This window comes from Diabrotica undecimpunctata, chromosome 7, assembly GCF_040954645.1.
Source record: "Diabrotica undecimpunctata isolate CICGRU chromosome 7, icDiaUnde3, whole genome shotgun sequence".
Taxonomy (NCBI): domain Eukaryota; kingdom Metazoa; phylum Arthropoda; class Insecta; order Coleoptera; family Chrysomelidae; genus Diabrotica; species Diabrotica undecimpunctata.
The window spans coordinates 125,689,280-125,709,010 of NC_092809.1; the positions used below are offsets into that span (position 1 = coordinate 125,689,280).

A 19,731-nucleotide genomic window follows, 5' to 3' on the forward strand; every position below is an offset into this window, starting at 1 on the left:
ATCCAGTACCAATAAATTGGCGAATGATTTAAAACTGTCAACACCAAACCCAGTGATTTGGGATCGAATGATCATCTTTTGTCCGTCACACCAACTGTCAAATATAATAGACCATTGTGTTGAGATTTGTTGATTTTCAGAAAGATAGGTACAATAGAACGAGAGGCTTTGTTCAAGTTCTTTTGCAATTTCGTATAGATTATGGGCCTACTGGTTTGATTTATAACACTTACAATAACTGAAATGCAAGTGTGTGTGGTCAGACCGAAAACTAAGTTTAATAAATTTATTTTATGAGCTGTAAATAAAATTTTATGGTACTAATAATTACGCAAAATGTTTTGTTTATGGATTAATATACAATAAAATAAATTTCTAAAAAGGTTTAGAACTCAGTATATATATATATATATATATATATATATATATATATATATATATATATATATATATATATATAGTATTTGGGATGTCTATTTAAAGATTTAGTTAATACAAAAAAAATGGTAATTTTGGATGGTGAAACGATGGTGATGGTGAAACGATGATGATGATGAAAGTAATAGTTTTAAATACCTAGGATAGTAGTACAGAGTAGTAGGGAAACAGATGGAGATATTTACACTTAGGATGGCTTATACTCAATTCACCCCCAATATTCAATTTCAGGTGCTCTATAAACCCACTGTATACTAATGATCTTCACAACCCACAGATACATTTTCAGATGATACCATATTGGAGAAAATATAATCAAATGAAATCCTGTAACAAATTATTAATGTGACTAAAGAATTAAGTTAAATAAGGCCAAATCAGTACAGATTCTAGGGGTTAGAAGTTGAAGGGAAGTTGCCAGTAATCGACAGGAGTGGCGACTTCTTTGTGAGGAGGCCAAGATCCACAACGGATTGTCGAGCCACTTATGATAATGAAGGCCAAATCAGTACACATCAATTTTACAAATAAATGAATAAGAACTAAGTCAGTATAAACACTCAATAACAAAGTAAACATAAACGAAAGCCTTGCCAAATATCTTGGATTAACAGTAGTGGATGCCAAAAAACCAAAAAATGCGCCTTTTGCATAAATATTGGCCAACCCTAACCATATAACTACTAACCGATTGTATTAGATGTTTACAGTAAAGTAAAAAATCTACTTTCAAAGGCTATTTTTTTTTTAATATATACATAAATTTTGATTGCTATACATTATCTTACACTTAAAATTCAGGACGATGTACACTTGTTTGTAATATTTGTGCTAAAAAAATTAAATATGAACAGCAGATTTCGGCATCATTTCAGGTTACTACTAGATACTAAGTTAAGATCTAAAGTTAATATCAAAAATAAATAATTGGAGTTATTTAAATACTTCAAGACAAGGTTAATATGTTCTGCATCGGGATTTAGATGTTCCCATGAGAAGGAGGATTGCGAACCAATGTCAAATAAGAAATCTGAAGGGGATCAAACCAATTGATTTAGTGCAGTAACAGTTTTAAGAAGAATATTGTGCGCGAGTGAATGTCAACTTCAGCTTCTTAAGTCATGTAAAAAACTGAAAACAAGGAAACTATTTAAACTAGTGTAGTGTTATAGTGATAGTTTTAAAGCAAAGCAGTGTGCGAGTGCGAATGTAGAGAGTTGTATAAAAAAGTTGGATAAAAAAAACGCCAAAGGGTAAACTTAAAATGTTAAATTTATCAATTGTTAAAAAAACTCCTATAAGTCCAAATTACCGTAATTTTTGTAAGATGCTAATACTCTGTCAATAATAGTATAATACTACCCACTGAGATTGTATCATATGAATCGATCGAACAATGTACATTTTACGAATTTGGTAGAAGTTTAGTCTTTAATAAAAGGAACTGAACATGTATTATTAAAGCCTGTTCCCGCTTACGATCTCTTGATTATCTTTGTAAAAATACTAAACGGATGGTGAGAGAGTAAAATTGTACAAAATGTTAGAAAAAAAAACGAAAAAGGGCAGGTACGGTTGTGAAATGGGATTGAGAAGTCGCAAAAAACCGATATCCCGTGTCCTGGGGGAAGGAATTGGAAGTTGAGATATGAAGGTATGGTAACTCAAAGAGGTGATTTGCTATTCGTCCGGAAGTTCACCTATACAATGTTGTAAGTAGAATGGATAGAAAGCACGTGGTGTTCGTGTGTATTAAGGTATAAAAAATGCTTATTAAAAGCTTTTTTAAGTTTTTAATAAGCATTTTTTATACATTAATACACACGGACACCACGTGCTTTGTATTCAACAGGTATACTAGCCACTCCTGGATATTTCCACTTCATGGTTTGTTCCAGTTTCACTTTTAATTTTAGAATGGATGGGATATGTAAGTTTTATTTTGGATGGATTAGAAAATTCTTAACATGTTTTGGGCTCTGGAATTTTGCTCGCGGATGATATTTGTGATGTTCTAGTATAATAATAGTCTCCCGTTTTATACCGCTGTCGCGGCTTTGGGAGTATAGCAGGGTAGTCTGCTATATCTAGGGCCTACGGTATACAAGGAAGGTAACATGGCCAGTGCTACGCTTCAACCGTCTATTATTACCCCTGGTTTTACCCAAGGTACTCATTTTTATTCAGGCTGAGTCGACCTGGGGCCTATAGACATTTTTAAAATGTCTAGATGTTCTTGCCGGCGGTAGGATTCGAACTCCGGACCACCGGCTTACGAGGCAAACATCCTACCGCTTGCGCTACGCAGGCCCATGTTCTAGTTCCGAGAATTAATTTTCTAGACTCTTGTAGGGACATTGATTTTGCCTGCGAGAAATAGTACCTTTCATAATTTATTCTTTTATTTTTATTCTGACTAGTAAAATGTAGGTTTTATAAGGAATGATGGGAGTTTTAGAATGTGCTTTCTCGCAAGTGGATGATCGATGTCAAAGATTATAGTCTTTGTAAAAATTATTCCCAAACAGTTCACTGTATGGTTAAAACAGAGCCCGTCTCCATTGGCGCCTATCTGAGAAATCGGATGCTCCTGAAAAATCGGATCCCGGAAATAAACGGAGACGTGGCAGTCTTTGTCACCAAGAACGATGAGGACAACAAAGCCATGGAAAAGATCAAAGCTATGTTTCTGCAGCTAACAGGTGCTCCAGCGGAGATGAACGAGCAGGGTCGCCTGGGGACTATGAGAGTCACGATGCCTGCTCGTAAAGATGGAATGTGGATCCACAAGGGGAAGTATGGACTTAAACTTCTCCCAAACAAAAAGAAAGAACCTGTGCCGGTGAAGTTCCTAAAAACGCGCAGGAAACTGGTACAGAAGATGGAGGAGCTGGGAAGAGAAAACGTGGGAATCCACACGCCGGCAGCACTGGAAATTGAGATATCGAGGAGAACTATGGGGTGGGGTGCAAGAGGAAGAGATGTGACGATCACGTTCCTATGTAAAAAATAACAAGGTGGGCCAACATTAACACCAAGCCCAAAAAACAAAATTGAGTGGTAATCATTAACAAAACCAAAGAAAAATCTTTTGTGGATCTAATGACAGAAGTAAAAAACAAACTGGCGGGAAGAAAGGACATTGACATAAAAAGGATCAGACAGACTAGAGACCAAGGAATATCACTGGAGTTAAGCGGAGGAAGTGAAGAAACTCCTCTCTGATAATACATGCGTGTCGAGAGCGATGGCAAAAGGGGGCATCGTGAAGACAACAATCTTAGTACAGGAAATCCCACCCAATACAACGGAGGAGATCCAAAAAGCCACAGAGGAAGCAGCTGGGAAAGAGCGGGCCTGTGACATCATAAAAATTTGGACCGAGACACGAGGCGAAGTAAAAGAGATGATGAGTGTCGTAATGGATGTAGATGAAGACGCGGCCTAAAAGATCTTGAAAATGAAAAGTATAAAGGTAGACTACATATTCTGCCAAGTAATAGAACAATTAGGACAATTTTGGCCGGTTTTGACTGGCTTCTGAATCCTATTAATTGCGTTTTGTTTGCATTTAGAGCGACTGTTCAATTACTGCTCTAGTTTTCAACCAATACGTTTTGGTCTGCGAGGAATATTTTATTTTATCTTTTATATTTAATGTTAGACCAAGAAGATGCACAATGGCCATCAACCCTAAGCATTATTAAAGGTACAAAAGGAAAAGTCCAATATGTTTATAAGCTTTAATATATGAGATAGAACTAAATCCCATTCAAAAGATTTACAGACGAACATAATAACAGTCACACTTGAAAAATATTTGACCATTGTTAAAGAACAACATTAAACCTTCAAGATTAAGAAACAAATATAAATGTTCACGAACATTAAATGAAGAAAAATGTACCTATTCATCCGAGATGAGAATACCGTTCACCCAGCACCAATCGACGGACAAATGCAACTACGGCAACACCGCTTTGGTTTCGTTCAGAGGTATTCCGACGGAATGTCGTGCATCTCGTGCTAAGAGATTATAACTAGAGATGGGACAGAACGTTATTTTCAATAAAACATCACTTACACACACGAAAAACGAAAGCTATGCGGCAAATTTATTCAAATTAGATAAAATAAAATTGAAAGCCGCTTAAAATACAAGTTGCGTTTTTCGAAGTCGCTCGATTCAAAGAAAAAAACCGGTAGAAGCAAAATATATTTATTGATGGTAGGTTCTATTTATGGTACAGTCTTCCGAAGGAGCTTTAAAAAGGCATATATTATTTAAATTAGGTTTCTTTAGGTACTCGTTGGAAAAATACAGTGCTTTACTTAATGCGTTATTAGTAATTGATGCTTTTCAGGCATATACTACCCTATCCAAATCTAAGTTACATAATTTACTTTCAAATCATCATAAATTTTTACATAGTGTTCCAATTAAAACAAAATCTGAAAATTTAAAAACCACTATTTAGAGAAATGCAAAATACTAATACTAGTAATGTATAATAGTATCTATTAGTTTACTAGAGGTCTTATAAATCAACAATGGACCAAAAATTCAACCTTTGATGTATATTTATCGATCCCGTCCACTGAGTTAGTGAAGAAATCTGTATTACATTCGGCAAAAAAATTATACTTCTATCTCCCTTTACAACTTAGATCTGCAACATCTTTCCCCAAGTTCCGTAAAATGACAAAAGCGTATCTATCTAAAAGACCATAATATTATTCAGTAGAAGAGTTTCTTAACGAATAACTAAGAAATCACAGTACCTTTATGTACAAGTAACTTAAGTATTTTTTATATTATTTGGTATCACATGCAGCAATTTAAACTTATCGTTTCGTAGTTCGTAAGGTTTTATTACGCAATTTGCAATTTATTTCAATTTTGCATTGGATTATTTATTTTATTATCCTTTATTTTGTGATATTAATAAATTTAAAACCGTTATTGTTATTTTCCTGACTTTTTGTAAGCTTTGTCCATAAAATTAAACAATTTTCAGTGACAATAAAGCATATTTCTATTCTATTCTATTCTATTCAAAGCTTTATTGTGAGACAGTTTCTTGGGAAAACCCTACACTTTGACGTCGATATCTACCACATATTCGGGAATTTAAAGCCCCATATGACATAGTAAATATACAATAATTGTTCTAGGTTATGGTGAATTTCAAATAGCGCTTCAACTTGTTCAACTAATGAAATTCACACAGGTAATGGGACTTAGGCTTACAGATACAAATAGCAAAGTCAAAATCTAGAATTTAATTTTAAGGTCCTTCTATTGTGAAAATGGACTAAGCCAGGAAGGGGAGTGTCTTGCCTTGTATTCGAAATTGTAATTATATTTAGAAAAAGTAAGTCGAGAGACGCAGAGTCTAGTAGTTGGATATGAAGATGACATACACTATCGCCAGGTCCATGGAGTCACTGACTATAGCTTTTCGGTCGTCAGGGGTATCTGCACTGAAAATTGGAGTAAAAATAAATACTAGAAATCGAAATATACTCGTATAAACTGTTATAAGCCAAGAAATCAGACTGCCAGTAACTGTTACAATGTCTGAAGAGACAAATTACCTCAACTTTTTGCATAAAAGCTGAACTGGTTAAACATATTTAGAACACCAATAAGACCAAAACCTTTTTTCTTGTGTCAAATGTGACTTAGAGGATAGAAAATATGATGAAGTATGCCGATTTTATCAAAAACTAAGCTCAACAATGAACAAAAAAAATGAAGAACCATGTTTATAGAATATCTTTTTTCTTTTATTTAGATAAAGTACCTCTTGGTATATTAGGTACCACTTGGTCTATTAGGCTAAATCTTGTTGTAGATATTGTTCTGACGCTATTTTCTTGTGGCATTTTAAAGTAGATGCTATTTTATTGGGAATAAGCCACAATTAAAGGTTAAAATAAGTTTATTGACATTTCAATTTCCACTTCGGAAATTTTCCTGTCGGATACTTTTTTCTCTACAATAGCGGACATCAGAACATTGCAATTTTTCAAGAAACATTTTGACTGCCTGTTTCTTTTGAACATAAAGGGGTTTTTGTTTTGAACCACTTCGATTCTCTTTCGAGGCAAGCCGTATTGTAAAAAAATGCGACCAATTCTTTAAATGATATCCTTGGAAACTTAAAGAATATCCTTAAATGCATTTTGACATACCTGTACTTTGAAGTCTTTCGTTTCACTCATTTTTACAAAGTACTTGATAGCTACCGACTTTCTACCGATGAACCTGCTTTTTTTGCTCTAGATCTTGAAGGGGCAGCGACAGACTATATTTCAAGATAAAGTTGTCTTGTTCAGTCTTTGTTTTCAGAGAATAAAATAGGGCATGGAAATCTTTAATGTCTTGCATTGTGAACATTGAACAGCGATATGTTTTTCTTGCTGAATGCTTGCATTTTGGGAAAACAGTAAAGGGAAAGTACTTGATAGCTACCGACTTTCTAGATGAACCTGCTTTTTTTGCTCTAGATCTTGAAGGGGCAGCGACAGACTATATTTCAAGATAAAGTTGTCTTGTTCAGTCTTTGTTTTCAGAGAATAAAATAGGGCATGGAAATCTTTAATGTCTTGCATTGTGAACATTGAACAGCGATATGTTTTTCTTGCTGAATGCTTGCATTTTGGGAAAACAGAACAGACAAAAGGAACAAAAACATAACCTAAAATGTTCAAATTAGAAACGTGTAATTACCTTTTCAATTTTGCTGTTTTTCTTCCATTTTGTAGGATCACTGAGGCGGCATCTCTCTCAAACCAACTTCTAGGCCTTCCTGGTCTCCGCCTACCTCTTGGTTGCCATTCAAGAATTTGTCTTGGTATTATATTCTCCGGCATTCTCCTTACGTGTCCGTACCATCTGAGTTGTGTCGTTTTGATGTCATCAACAATATTATGTGTAACCCCCATGATTTCTCGGACTCTCTCGTTTGTTATTCTGTTGTGATACTTTTTATTATGGTGTTGTATATTCTTCTTTTATTTTCTTTAGAGATGTTTTTATCCCACAGTACGCTGTTCAGTAAGGCTATGCCTTTCCTTCCCTGTGTATTTCGTTCCTTAATGGCTGCATCTAATTTTCCGTCCTGAGTGATCTTTACTCCTAGGTATTTGTAGTCATCACATAGTTTGATCTCTTGATTTTCCTCTACGAGAAGGTTATGTTGATCTCCTCCGATACTCATGTACTCAGTTTTTTCCATATTCACTTCCAAACCCCACTCTGTAAACTCTTCTAATAGTTTTCGCATCATGTAACTAAGGTCTTCAGAGTCCTGTGCGATGATGACCTGGTCATCCGCAAAGCACAGAGTGTACAAAGTTAAGTCTATTAGTGGTATGCCCATATTCGTACATTTTTTCTTCCACTTGTTGAGTGCTGCTTCGAGGTATATTTTGAATAATGTTGGGGATATACAGCATCCTTAAACTTATCCTCCCTTATTTATCCATATTAACTTTATTAAATATTTAATATTTTTTGTCAAAGAATTAATTATTCATATTACCTTTATTAAATATTTTATTAATTTTTTTAACTTTATTAATTTTTTGTTAAAGAAGTGTTTAAATGTCAGCAGAACAAAACGTTTTCAAGTCGTTCGTATGATGACTATTATAATAATTGTTCTGTGACACGTACGAAATACAAATTCTGAGTTTCTATTGGTCGCCCGGGCAAGATGAATTTTGGAATAATAGACGCGATGGATAAGGCAAGTAGTTATTGAATGATGATTGGATTTTCTTATGCTTTTAAAGCAGGATAAGTGAATTTTGCCAGTTTTAAGTGACAGCCTATAGGTGGTTATTAATAGATGTCATAATCACCCGTATCTTGTTTTTTTAAAAATTGGATAAAACCAGTTTTGGAATGGATCCCCTCATATATATTCGAAAAGTAAAGATATAATTAGTATCATACATGCTAAACAAACATGGAGTCCGCTGAAGGAAGTATGTGTACAGGGTTGGACGTTCTTCTTCTTCACGTGCCATCTCCGCGACGGAGGTTGGCAATCAGCATGGCTATTCTGATTTTAGATGCTGCTGCTCTGAATAGTTCAATTGATGTGCATCCGTACCATTCCCTCAAGTTAGGCAACCATGAGATTCTTCTTCTTCCTACACTTCTCTTGCCCTGGATTTTCCCTTGTATAATCAATTGAAGTAGGTTGTATCTCTCATTACGCATAACATGCCCCAGGTATTGCAGCTTTCGTGTCTTGATGGTTTCCAATACTTCCATTCTTTTGTTGATTCTTCTCATGACTTCGTTGTTTGTTACATGCTGGGTCCATGATATCTTCAGGATTCTTCTATACACCCACATTTCAAATGCTTCCAACTTTTTAGCAGTCGACGCGTTAAGTGTCCATGTTTCTATCCCATAAAGCAGAGTCGAGAAAATATAACACCTTGCCAGCCTAACTCTCAAGTCCAATTTTAGTTCTCTTGCACAAAGTACCTTTCTCATTTTGGGTTGGACGTAAACAAGACTAAAGACTACAGAAATAATGCCCAGGAGAAATTATAACACACTTAACCTGAAAATATATTAAAATCAGTAAGGCTTTCATAATGGTACAAAATTCCTCTTGCGGAAAAATACGATATTTACAATAAATAATTTGATTTTACAATAAATAAATAAGTTTTCTTTTAAAATATTTAACTAAACAGAACCGACAACAATCGCCAACAACCATTATAATAACTAACTTTCAAGTAATGAGTAAAATCCATTAACAGTTAACCATTTGCGTGTTTCCACTTGTTAAGGAAAAACCGCAAAAAATTGATGATTGGGCATATTTTAAACGGTAAATCTTGACATTCCACAAAAACTTATTCCTCGTTTAAAACTCTTAAGAAAAAAAAAATTAAAATTGTGTCTTTTTACACAAGGCAAAGACTTTTAATGAGCATCTGATGGCGCCTGCAGAGAGGTAGACATAAATGTGTGCTTTTAATAAGAAATATGAACTTTGATATGTTCTCTTAATAAATTGGTAGTTAGGGTTTATTAAAAGTTCACTACTGATTCAACAGCAATAAAAAAACGTTAAGAGATTATTGGGAGGTGGAAATTGTATTAAAATTTTTAAAAAATATTTACGTAAATCATGTTTTGGAGAAATAAAAGATTAGGTTTTAGAGAAAATTACTTTCTTAAAATTTAATGTTCTCAATTCTACTTATATTGACAGTTGGAATCTGTTATTAATCACTTTTAAATAAGGTTTAAAACGGTGTCATTAATTTGTTTTTAAGTGTATTTCTGAAATCACTTTATTTCAGGATGATTCAAGATTATATGAAATCAGCTCCAATTCAAGATTCAAAAATAAAAGACATTATTATTTTTATGTTCCAAATAAATTGAGCCATTGAAAAGGTCATTCAGATTGAAGTAAGTCAAAAAAAATTGCAGAACCACGGTTTCCCGTTAGGATATTAATTATGTACTTAAGAAAGAAACTACAACTTTAAAGGGGTTTTATTCTTTCATATGGTCAATGGACCCTAAAATATGAAAAACCCGCGGAGTGCTACCATTTAAGGGGTGTGTTTTTGGAAAAGGCGTAAATTAGAAAAGTTGTTCACAATTAAATTTTCTATCGAAATTACATTCTAAAGTCAAAAATAATTTTTTTTACAAACATATATTCAGAAAAGAAAGCAAAAATCGCGATTTTTTTGCTCCATAACTTTTTTTATGGGGTATAGGTATGAGCAATTCACAGAAAAAACTTCTATCTTTCTTTTTCAAAATGACGTAAAATCTACAAAAAAAAACGGCTTCGGTTACCAAAAAAAAAATAATAAAACACTAACAAAAGGAGTCAAAAAATACTAACAAAACCCAAAAAACGGGCAAGTGGGGCCCATATCCTCAAGCGCCGCATCACCGAACTGGGCGTAGCACAGGGGTCGTATATACGAGTTAAGTCGAATGAAAAATTTCGTATACGAATCTGAATGTGTATTTTTGAATGTCCTTCGAAATGTTATACGTATATGAGAAGAATTTGCACCGGCAACATGCAAAATTCGAACAATCAAAACTCAAATAAAAAGAGGAGAAAAAGTGCTTTTGTCATCTAGATCTAAAACAATTCGTTGCTTGTAAATTAGCTGAAAGGAGTAAAAAAAGGCATAAAATATGTTAGTTCGGTGTCGGCCTAACAAAAAAAAAAAGAGCTATTCAAGCCTACCAACTACATTGGGAGAGGCTTTGTTAATCTGTATAATTTTTGAAATTGTACATCCGAATAATACTCTACATGGTTAAGAAAGGGAGGGAAAACTCTGCCTCTCAGTTCTGCTAATATTTCCGCCTCTGCAAGGGCATTCATTGTATTTCTTTCTATTAAAAAATTATTTAAACCGCTAATGAAAACAAAGTTAATATTTTGATAAAGTTTCTACTAGATTAAATAATAATGCCGCAAAAGCAATTTAAGTCAACAATAAAAAAAAAAGTGAAACTCTTTGTATTTTATCCGCTTTTAAACCGAATGATTTAGTCTGACCAAGATAAATCTGACAAAGAATAAAAAAAAATAAATTTATCCAGTAGACAAAATCTTATCGTTAAATATAGATTAGCTAGGAAATCAAAATTTAAAATACACCTCAGAACATTTTGATTTCTTTAGAATTAGAAGCTGAAGTAAGACTTTTAAAAACAAGAAAAAGTAAAAATTTTCCACCTTAGAAATCTCTCAACTGGATTGATTGGATATCTCAGCATAATAGAAAATCCATGTTTAACCAATTTACTATTTTACTGGGAATAAGCCACAATTGAACATTCAATAGAAAGAAAAATTAGTTACCTTACTAATCTTAGTTCCGATTGGTCATAGAAGGTTCTTATTTTTTAAAGATTGTGTTTGTTCACTAATTTGTAAGTGGCGTGACATAAAAATATTAGTTATTATAAATATTTTTATAAGTTAAAAAGTCAGCCCTTTTTCAAACGGTTTTTTTAAATAAAAATTTTGATAAAATGTTGAATTTTTTACTATATCTAAAAAATGAAGCTTCAAACAATCGAATGGGATCTGTTAGATACCTTTAGAGTCACTTTTTGGGTAAATACCCAAAATAAATATTTAAATAATCGCTCTCTGGGATAAACAAATTGAATAACAAACTATTTGGCCCATCTTCAAAACCCTGTATGACTTTTTCATGAAATTTTTTTACAGATTGATGGATATTTTATATTTCCTTAACTTAAATAAATTATCAGGTTCAGTCTACTTAGCAAGATTTTAGTTCTGTGTATATGTTCTACAACTATATCTGTTGTTTATTTAGGACAGAGAAGGGTATATATTACCTAAAATGTGCTAAAATCAGAAAGCCAATAAAATAAATATTGGACCAGAATAATCTTTACAAAAAGTCAGTGGCGGGAAGTTTAGTAAATAGAGAATCTTTGTCTACCACACAAATATGAAAATAGAGTGACAGGGCTTAAAGAAACATGGCATGGGCGGCAATGTTACTTAACTCTTTGCTGTTTAGTTGAGTCCGGGACCTTCAGTAGTTTAAGCTCCGACTCTGTGAAGAAGATACTCGTTATTCATTTTTTTATATTTTTAATACAGTACCTTAAGTTTTGGAATAGATATTGCAAACTACATAAAGCGCTAAAATCGGCAACATTGCCTAGTACAAGGTAATTGTAATTCACCGATCCCCTTTGACACCTTAGCCTTAGACTCCTAGACAGAAAAACGAGAAAACGAAAACCATTTAGTAACAGACTAGCAGACCAACTCGACATCGAGTTTTTTAAATGAAATTTTTATTTTGCGAGAAAAATTAAGAGATCAATACAAACAATATAAGCAAGAATATACATAACATTCATCGATAATAATGCAAGTAAAAAGTGTATTAAATATCACGAAATATTTCGTCGAAAACAATGTTTTTTGTTACAATGTTATCATTTAGCAGTTAATTTTGCATGCTGATCACGAATCCGGTGTCAGATTTGCTCTATCTTGACGTTTTATGCGCGTTTCGTGTCACTTCCGGTGTCGGATCGCAACCGGAAGTACATATTTAGATTCGTCTCGACGAGACCTTTCGATCCATATATACATTGTGTGATCTAAAACTTAAAGTAAATTTTAACTTCCGGTCATCTCAAAACCGGAAGTGAATTTTTGTACCAAAAGTATATCTTGACAATCTCATACATAATACTAATAATATTCCGAAAAAATATTTTAATTATCTAATATGGTTTTTGAGTAAAGTGGTAGACAAGAAAAGGGCTTAGCGTTTTAGTATATAAGATAACAACGCAAGGGATATGCATCACCGTCCGTCGATTTTTGTTTTGCTTACGTATACCCGGTTCATTTCTTATAATATAACCTCCACTCTCATGTTAATCTTACGTAAAATTCCCCGCCGTTTCTTTTCCACCATCGTTCTATTTAGAACCGTTTGTCACTTTAATGACAATCCTTAGAAAGAAACATATAATATTGTAAAAAGATGAGGAACCACTAGGGAAAGAAAAAATGTAACATTTTCAAAAAAAAAAAGATAACAAGAACTTTCATACAAGGCTAAAAAGATGCTAATTTGGCTGGATTCCCAAACATAAATTACTAGGCGAAGAATCAAGTAAGTGAAACAAATAAATAACTAGAAATAATCCTGCATGATGCATGGAAGAACCACTTAATGAATAAATACCAAATCGGTTTTTGACCGTAAAAGTCTAATAATAAAAACAAAACACATTCAGAAGGAAACACGGACAGACTACTTTCAAGTCTAAAGTAATTTGCTAAAGGTGACGATAATGAACCATCAATACCACAAGTGACGACAAACGAAAAAATAAACATCGAGGAGGGAAAAGTAAAGGAAGAGTTAAGGAAATTAAAAAATAGAAAATCACCAGTAGAAGACAGAATGCCGAATGAATCCTAAAGTAAGGAAAACCATATCCAATCAATCAACTAATCTTAAAGAAATGAAAGGCACAATTTACAAAGAAAAAACAGAGATGAAAAGCCTTAGAAAAATCGATGTGACAGGAAAAAGGCCAAGAAATTAATATGCAAGGGGCAAGTCAAACCAGAACTGCATTGGTGGTGTAGACAAGCACATGAAGAAGATTAACACGGCAAATTAGTCACAGTTGTCAATGGAGAGGAACGACTAATAAAACAGCAGGGAATGTCGAGATTCAAGTACTGATGTCGTAACATTGATGTGGAGAATTAAACATTTTAGAGACAGCAGTTACACAGGAAAATAGTGTAGGAACAAGACAACCTTTCATTTAAACAACTGCTGAAACGAATAAGAGCCTAATTGAAAAAAATCCTCGATAAAGAATGAAAATGACAGTATACACAAAGAAGTGGAGTGATGTAGGCTTGAATTATATTATAAATTCCGACAGGAACTTTTTATTCTCTAGTGACAGTTTTAAAATACTGGTTTACTTTCCGGTTAGAAGATATCCAGCGGTTAAAATAAAATTGGCATTTTATAATAAATGCGAAAGAACCATTGTGGTTGTTTGCCAATAATATGTTTAACCGAAAGATAAGTGAAAGCTTAGAGCGTGACCCGAGGATTTATAACCTATTGTCGAATTACATTTTGTTGACATCTTACACATGGATTATTACTGAATAATTCGCAAATGCGAACGAATAGAATATAAATTATTTTAGAAGCAACGGACGCACTATTGGAAGAATATAGGAATAAAAATAATATATAGAATAAATCGAGAAACTGAATTTTTGCGTCAATATTTTTACAGTTCAAGCAAAAAATCAACCATGTCAACCAAAACACAAGAGGCATACCAAAATTACAAGAAAATTAGAAACGAAACATATGCCCTTTAAGAAAAATAAAAAATGATCACTGGGAACGCTTTTCGAAAGAAATGGAACATGATTTTTACGGCTTGCAAAAGGAAATATATTGCTTTATAAGAGGTCAAAGAACGGAGGTAAAGAAACAAAACATATAGAAGAGGATAAGTGGATTGACTACCTAAAAAAGCTCTATGCAGAGGAAGAACAAACGACGTTAGAACCGGAACCAAAAAAAATTACCACATATGAAGAGCTTAATATAAATGTACACGAAGTTCAGAAAATACTTGAAAACATGAAGAACAGAAAAGCAACAGGTAAAGACGGGTTACCAAATGAACTACTGAAATATTGTGGAGCAGCAATGACAGAACAATTAACAACATTAATTAATAAAATTATAAAACACAATACAATACCGGAAGAATGGAGAGAGAGTGAACTAATTCTTCTTCTTCTTCTTCAAGTGCCCTGTCCGTTGCGAACTTTGGCTAATAACATGGCAATTCTGATCATGTTTGCGGCGCTCCTGAATAGTTCGACCGATGTGACCGATATTCAAAAAATTAGATTAAAACAGTCGGAAAACTACAGAGGTAGAGGTAGTAACTTGTTAAATACTACCCGAAAACTTACAACTAAAATTTTATAAGTTCATACTAATAAATCAGAGGATAAGCTTAGCAGATGAACAACAGGGTTTTCGTAGTGGAAGATCGTGTACAGATGCATTATTTGTTATAATATAATAATAATAATAATAATAATAATTTCCTATAGAAAGCAGAGAAGGCTTTCTATAGGAAACTTAATTCCACTGTAGAAAATGCAAATAATAAATCCTACCCAAGCCAAGAAGAAATTCATGAGTTTAGGGGAAACCAACTTTCGACGCCAGCTACTCATAATAACAATGCTGGATGGATTGAACAAACGACGAACAACTGTCAACACTACAGTAATATTCCTTATGAACCTTTCACCACTGAAGAAGTCTCGAACATTATCAAAGAGCTTCATAACTGGAAATCTCCTGGACCAGACGGAGTTCAAAACTTCTGGCTAAAGAAGTTTTGGAGTGTTCATGAGCTTTTAACAGTATTTATTAATAATATTATTTCTAATTCACAGGAAATACCATCATTTCTTACTCAGGGAACCACTTATCTAATACCGAATGATCAAAGTAATACCCAAGATCCAGCAAAGTACCGCCCAATTACTTGTCTTCCAACTTTGTACAAATTGGTCACATCCTGTGTGGCCCGGCGTATCTACCAACATTGTGCTCTGAACAATATCATAGAGCCTCAACAGAAAGGATGCGCTAAGGGCTCCATGGGCTGCAAAGAACAACTTATTATCGACTCAGTCATTTCTAACCAGGCATACACCAAAAAAAGAAACCTTTGTACTGCCTTCATTGACTACAAGAAGGCTTTTGATTCAGTGCCGCATGAATGGCTTATAGATATATTGAAAATATATAAAGTCGATGATAATCTCGTGACCTTTTTGAAGAATATAATGGCAGAGTGGAAGACTAAAATTCACCTCCAAATACCGGGTGAAATTAATATCGAAACTGAAAATATCCCTATTAACCGGGGGCTTTTCCAGGGGGACTCGTTGAGTCCACTTTGGTTCTGCCTAGCAATGAACCCACTATCTCAGCTGCTGAACTCTACTGACTCAGGTTTTAGCATCAAAAATAACAACACTGTTGTAGCGAAGCTTAATCATCTGTTGTATATGGATGATTTAAAATTAATGGCTTCCACTCGAAACCACCTAGATGAGATGCTAAAAACTGTAGAAAATTTCTCAAATGATATCAGTATGAATTTTGGACTAGACAAGTGCCGTATACTAAATATAGTCAGAGGAAAGATTCAGCCCGGAGGTATCGATATGCAAGATGGCCAAAACATCGAGGCAATGGGTGAAAATGATATGTACAAATATCTCGGAGTAAAACAAGCGCGGAAAATTGACCATAAACAAATGAAAACTGAACTAACTTCGGAGTTCGTACGAAGAGTAAGACAACTAAATCGGTCATATCTTAATAGTAAAAATTTGTTTAAGGCATTAAATACGTACGCCTGTTCCGCGCTGAGCTACTCATTTGGTATTATAAAGTGGTCAAAAACAGATATAGAGGGTCTTCAGCGGAAAGTAAGAACACTTCTCACAAAGGCGCAAAAACATCACCCACGCAGTGCAGTAGAAAGAACAACATTACCGCGGTATCAAGGGGGAAGAGGACTTATATATAGGTGAGCAATTGGATAAACAAATTGCTAATTTAAGAACTTATTTTCAGGTACAGGCTGAGACATCTACTTTACATCGAGCAATTTGCGCAGTAGATGATACGACGCCGCTTAAACTGAGGGAACAAGAAATGCGCATAAACCACCTGACTAAACAAGACAAAATGCGCACCTGGATGAGTAAACCTCTGCATGGGCGACATCTCAATGAGATCAGCCAAGAATATGTCGACAATACAGCGTCGAACTATTGGTTGACATCAGGAAAGATGTTTCCCGAGACTGAGGGTTTCCTACTTGCCATTCAGGATCAGGTTATTCCAACTAAAAATTACCTGAAATATATTGTTAAAGATCCTCAAGCCCAAAATGACAAATGCCGATATGGATGCCAAGCCCAAGAAACCATCCAACATCTTACCGGTGGCTGCCAGGCATTTGTCGGTACTGATTATAAAGAACGCCATGACTCAGTAGGAAAGATTATCCACCAAGAACTAGCTGACAAACTGGGACTTCTCCAAACCGACCATCTTCCTTATTATCAATACGTTCCTGATAGAATGCTTGAAAATGACAACTACAAGCTATACTGGGACCGCACTGTGCTTACAGACCAACCAGTGGCCCATAATAGACCCGATCTCATACTAGTTAATAAAATTACTAGGCAAACAACACTTATTGATGTGGCGATACCCAACACCAATAATTTACGTGTTAAATACAACGAAAAGATCGCCAAGTACAGAGATCTAGAAATACAAATCAGGAGACAATGGAGAATGGAAAGTACCCAGACGATACCCATTATTCTTTCTACCACTGGAGTCATCCCGAAGAGCCTCCTAGAAAACATAAAAAAGCTGGGTCTAAACGAACATCTATATAAGATTATGCAGAAAGCTGTGTTACTTTCGACGTCCAGATGCGTACGAAAATTTTTGGGAGATACACCGACATACCCAGTCACCTAGGACTCGATAACATGGAAAGAGTCCCACCAGAGCTCAATCCTTTTGATACCGTAGGTATCTGGGATGAGTGAATTTTCCCCTTAGAGGGAGTGTGAGCCGTATGGCTAAATCTGGATAATAATAAATTGCCTTTATTTAGTCTGTAAAAATTTACAAACACGAGATACATGAGGCGAAGTCTAGCTAGAGCTACTCCACTTAACCTTAAGTTTACAAAGTTAGTTTGAAATAAGTAGAAAATGAAAAAAAAAATTATTTATAAATTGACATAAATAATAATATAATATTGAAATGATAGAAATAGTCATGTGGCTACTAGAAAAATAATATAAAGAAAATAATTTGTGATGTTATGTGATAAATGATATGAATGATAAATAAAAACAAAAAAATTTCTAATGGTTACAATAACGACAACAATATACTATATAATAATAATACCGTTACTGCGATTGTAGTAAAAATTTCTTATAATGTCGCTTCATGAAATCAAGAGATTTATCTCTTATTTTTTGTTAAACTATTACAACACTAAAACAGCATTGTAAGTAAACGATCGCTGGAAAATAGCTAGTCTATATCTTGGCAGCATAAGACTATAAGGATAAAATCTCAGATCCAGATTATAAGCGTCTCTACGAAATACTAATTTGTTTCTTAAATAAATAGGATTTGACGACGAAATAATTCGATATATTGATGAGGCGAGGTGATAGTTGTTTAAATTATCTATGGTTAACCATTGAAGTTCTTTTATTTTGCATGATACACGATCATATTTTCCTATGCCAAAGACAAATCTGCAACAATTATTTTGAATTTTTTGCAACCTTAATTTCGTAACTTGATCTAAGCAAGGATAAAATACCAAGAGCCAATAATTAAGAATTGACATAACCATAGTTTCACAAAGTAACTTACGCAATTTAAAGTGTAAAAGGCCTTTACTTCTATACAGTTTACGCATAACTAAATAGCACTTTTTTACTAAAAGGGTTACATGCTCTTGAAAACGTAGCGTACAGTCATATATGACTCCTAAGTTTCTGCAACTATTAACATTTTTTAGAGGTTCATTTTTTATAATTAGTTTTAAGTTATCCTGAACAGTGGCTTTATAATTTTTTGAACAATATAACAAAGAATTACATTTTTTAGGATTTAGTTTAAGATTATGTCTAGTGGAATAAGTACAAATAGATTCCAAATCCTGATTTATTTTTTGTGACGCTTGATTTACAGAGTTAGGTTCAAAAGTGAAATACAGTTGTGTGTCATCTGCAAAAGAGTGCAATTTCAGATTATTTAAAGATTTATACAGGTCGGAAATATATAATTAAAAAAGAAGAGTACCAAGAACCGAATCTTGAGGCACCCCTGAATTGACAAATGCAAATTCTGATGAATTATTATCGATTATGACCTTTTGATAACGATTTACCAAATAAAATTTGAAAAACAGTAAGGAGGTATCATCAAATCCAAAATATTTCAATTTAGCACACAGAAGAGCGTGATCAATAGTGTCGAAGGCTTTAGAAAAATCAAGCAAGATGACTGAGGTTGCTTTTCCTTCATCAAATTATCGAAGTATATTATCTGTTAAGTCAAGAAGCAGGGTCGTTGTACTAAACTCTTTTCTAAAGCCTGATTGTATGTACGTAACTACATTATTTCTAAAAATATAATCGTATATCTGTTTATAGATAACCTTTTCTAAAATTTTTGACAGTCCCGGTAGAATGCTTATTGGGCGAAGATCATTAAATGATTCAGGTTTATTTGATCTGTTACGCAGACGACGCAATATTGATAGCCCAAGGTGAAGATAGTCTGCAAAGACTGGTCTACAGATTTAACATAAGAGCAAAAGAATTTAATATGACAATCTCATCTCAGAAAACTTAACAATAGTAGTCAGCAAAGAACCAACCAGATGTAAAATAGAAATTGACGGCATCAGTATTGAACAAGTAATGGAAATAAAATACCTGGGAATTACACTGTCTAGCTATGGAGACCTGGACAAAGAAGAGAGAGATCAAGTACAAAAAGCAAATATACTGGCAGAATGCCTTAATAACACTATATGGCGAAACAGATACATTAACACTGAGATGA

At 33.9% G+C, this 19,731-nt stretch overlaps 2 protein-coding genes across 2 annotated transcripts in view; one reads left to right on the forward strand and one right to left on the reverse strand.

The window, feature by feature from the left end:
* BicC (protein bicaudal C) overlaps positions 1-19,731 on the forward strand; it is a 635,428-nt gene that overhangs the window by 38,166 nt on the left and 577,531 nt on the right. The window lies entirely within an intron of this gene.
* LOC140446130 (protein bowel-like) overlaps positions 5,835-19,731 on the reverse strand; it is a 49,070-nt gene continuing 35,173 nt past the window's right edge. Inside the window, exon 3 of the mRNA XM_072538661.1 lies at positions 5,835-5,922. Coding sequence (XP_072394762.1) covers positions 5,835-5,922 — 88 coding nt within the window. The remainder of the gene's footprint in view (positions 5,923-19,731) is intronic.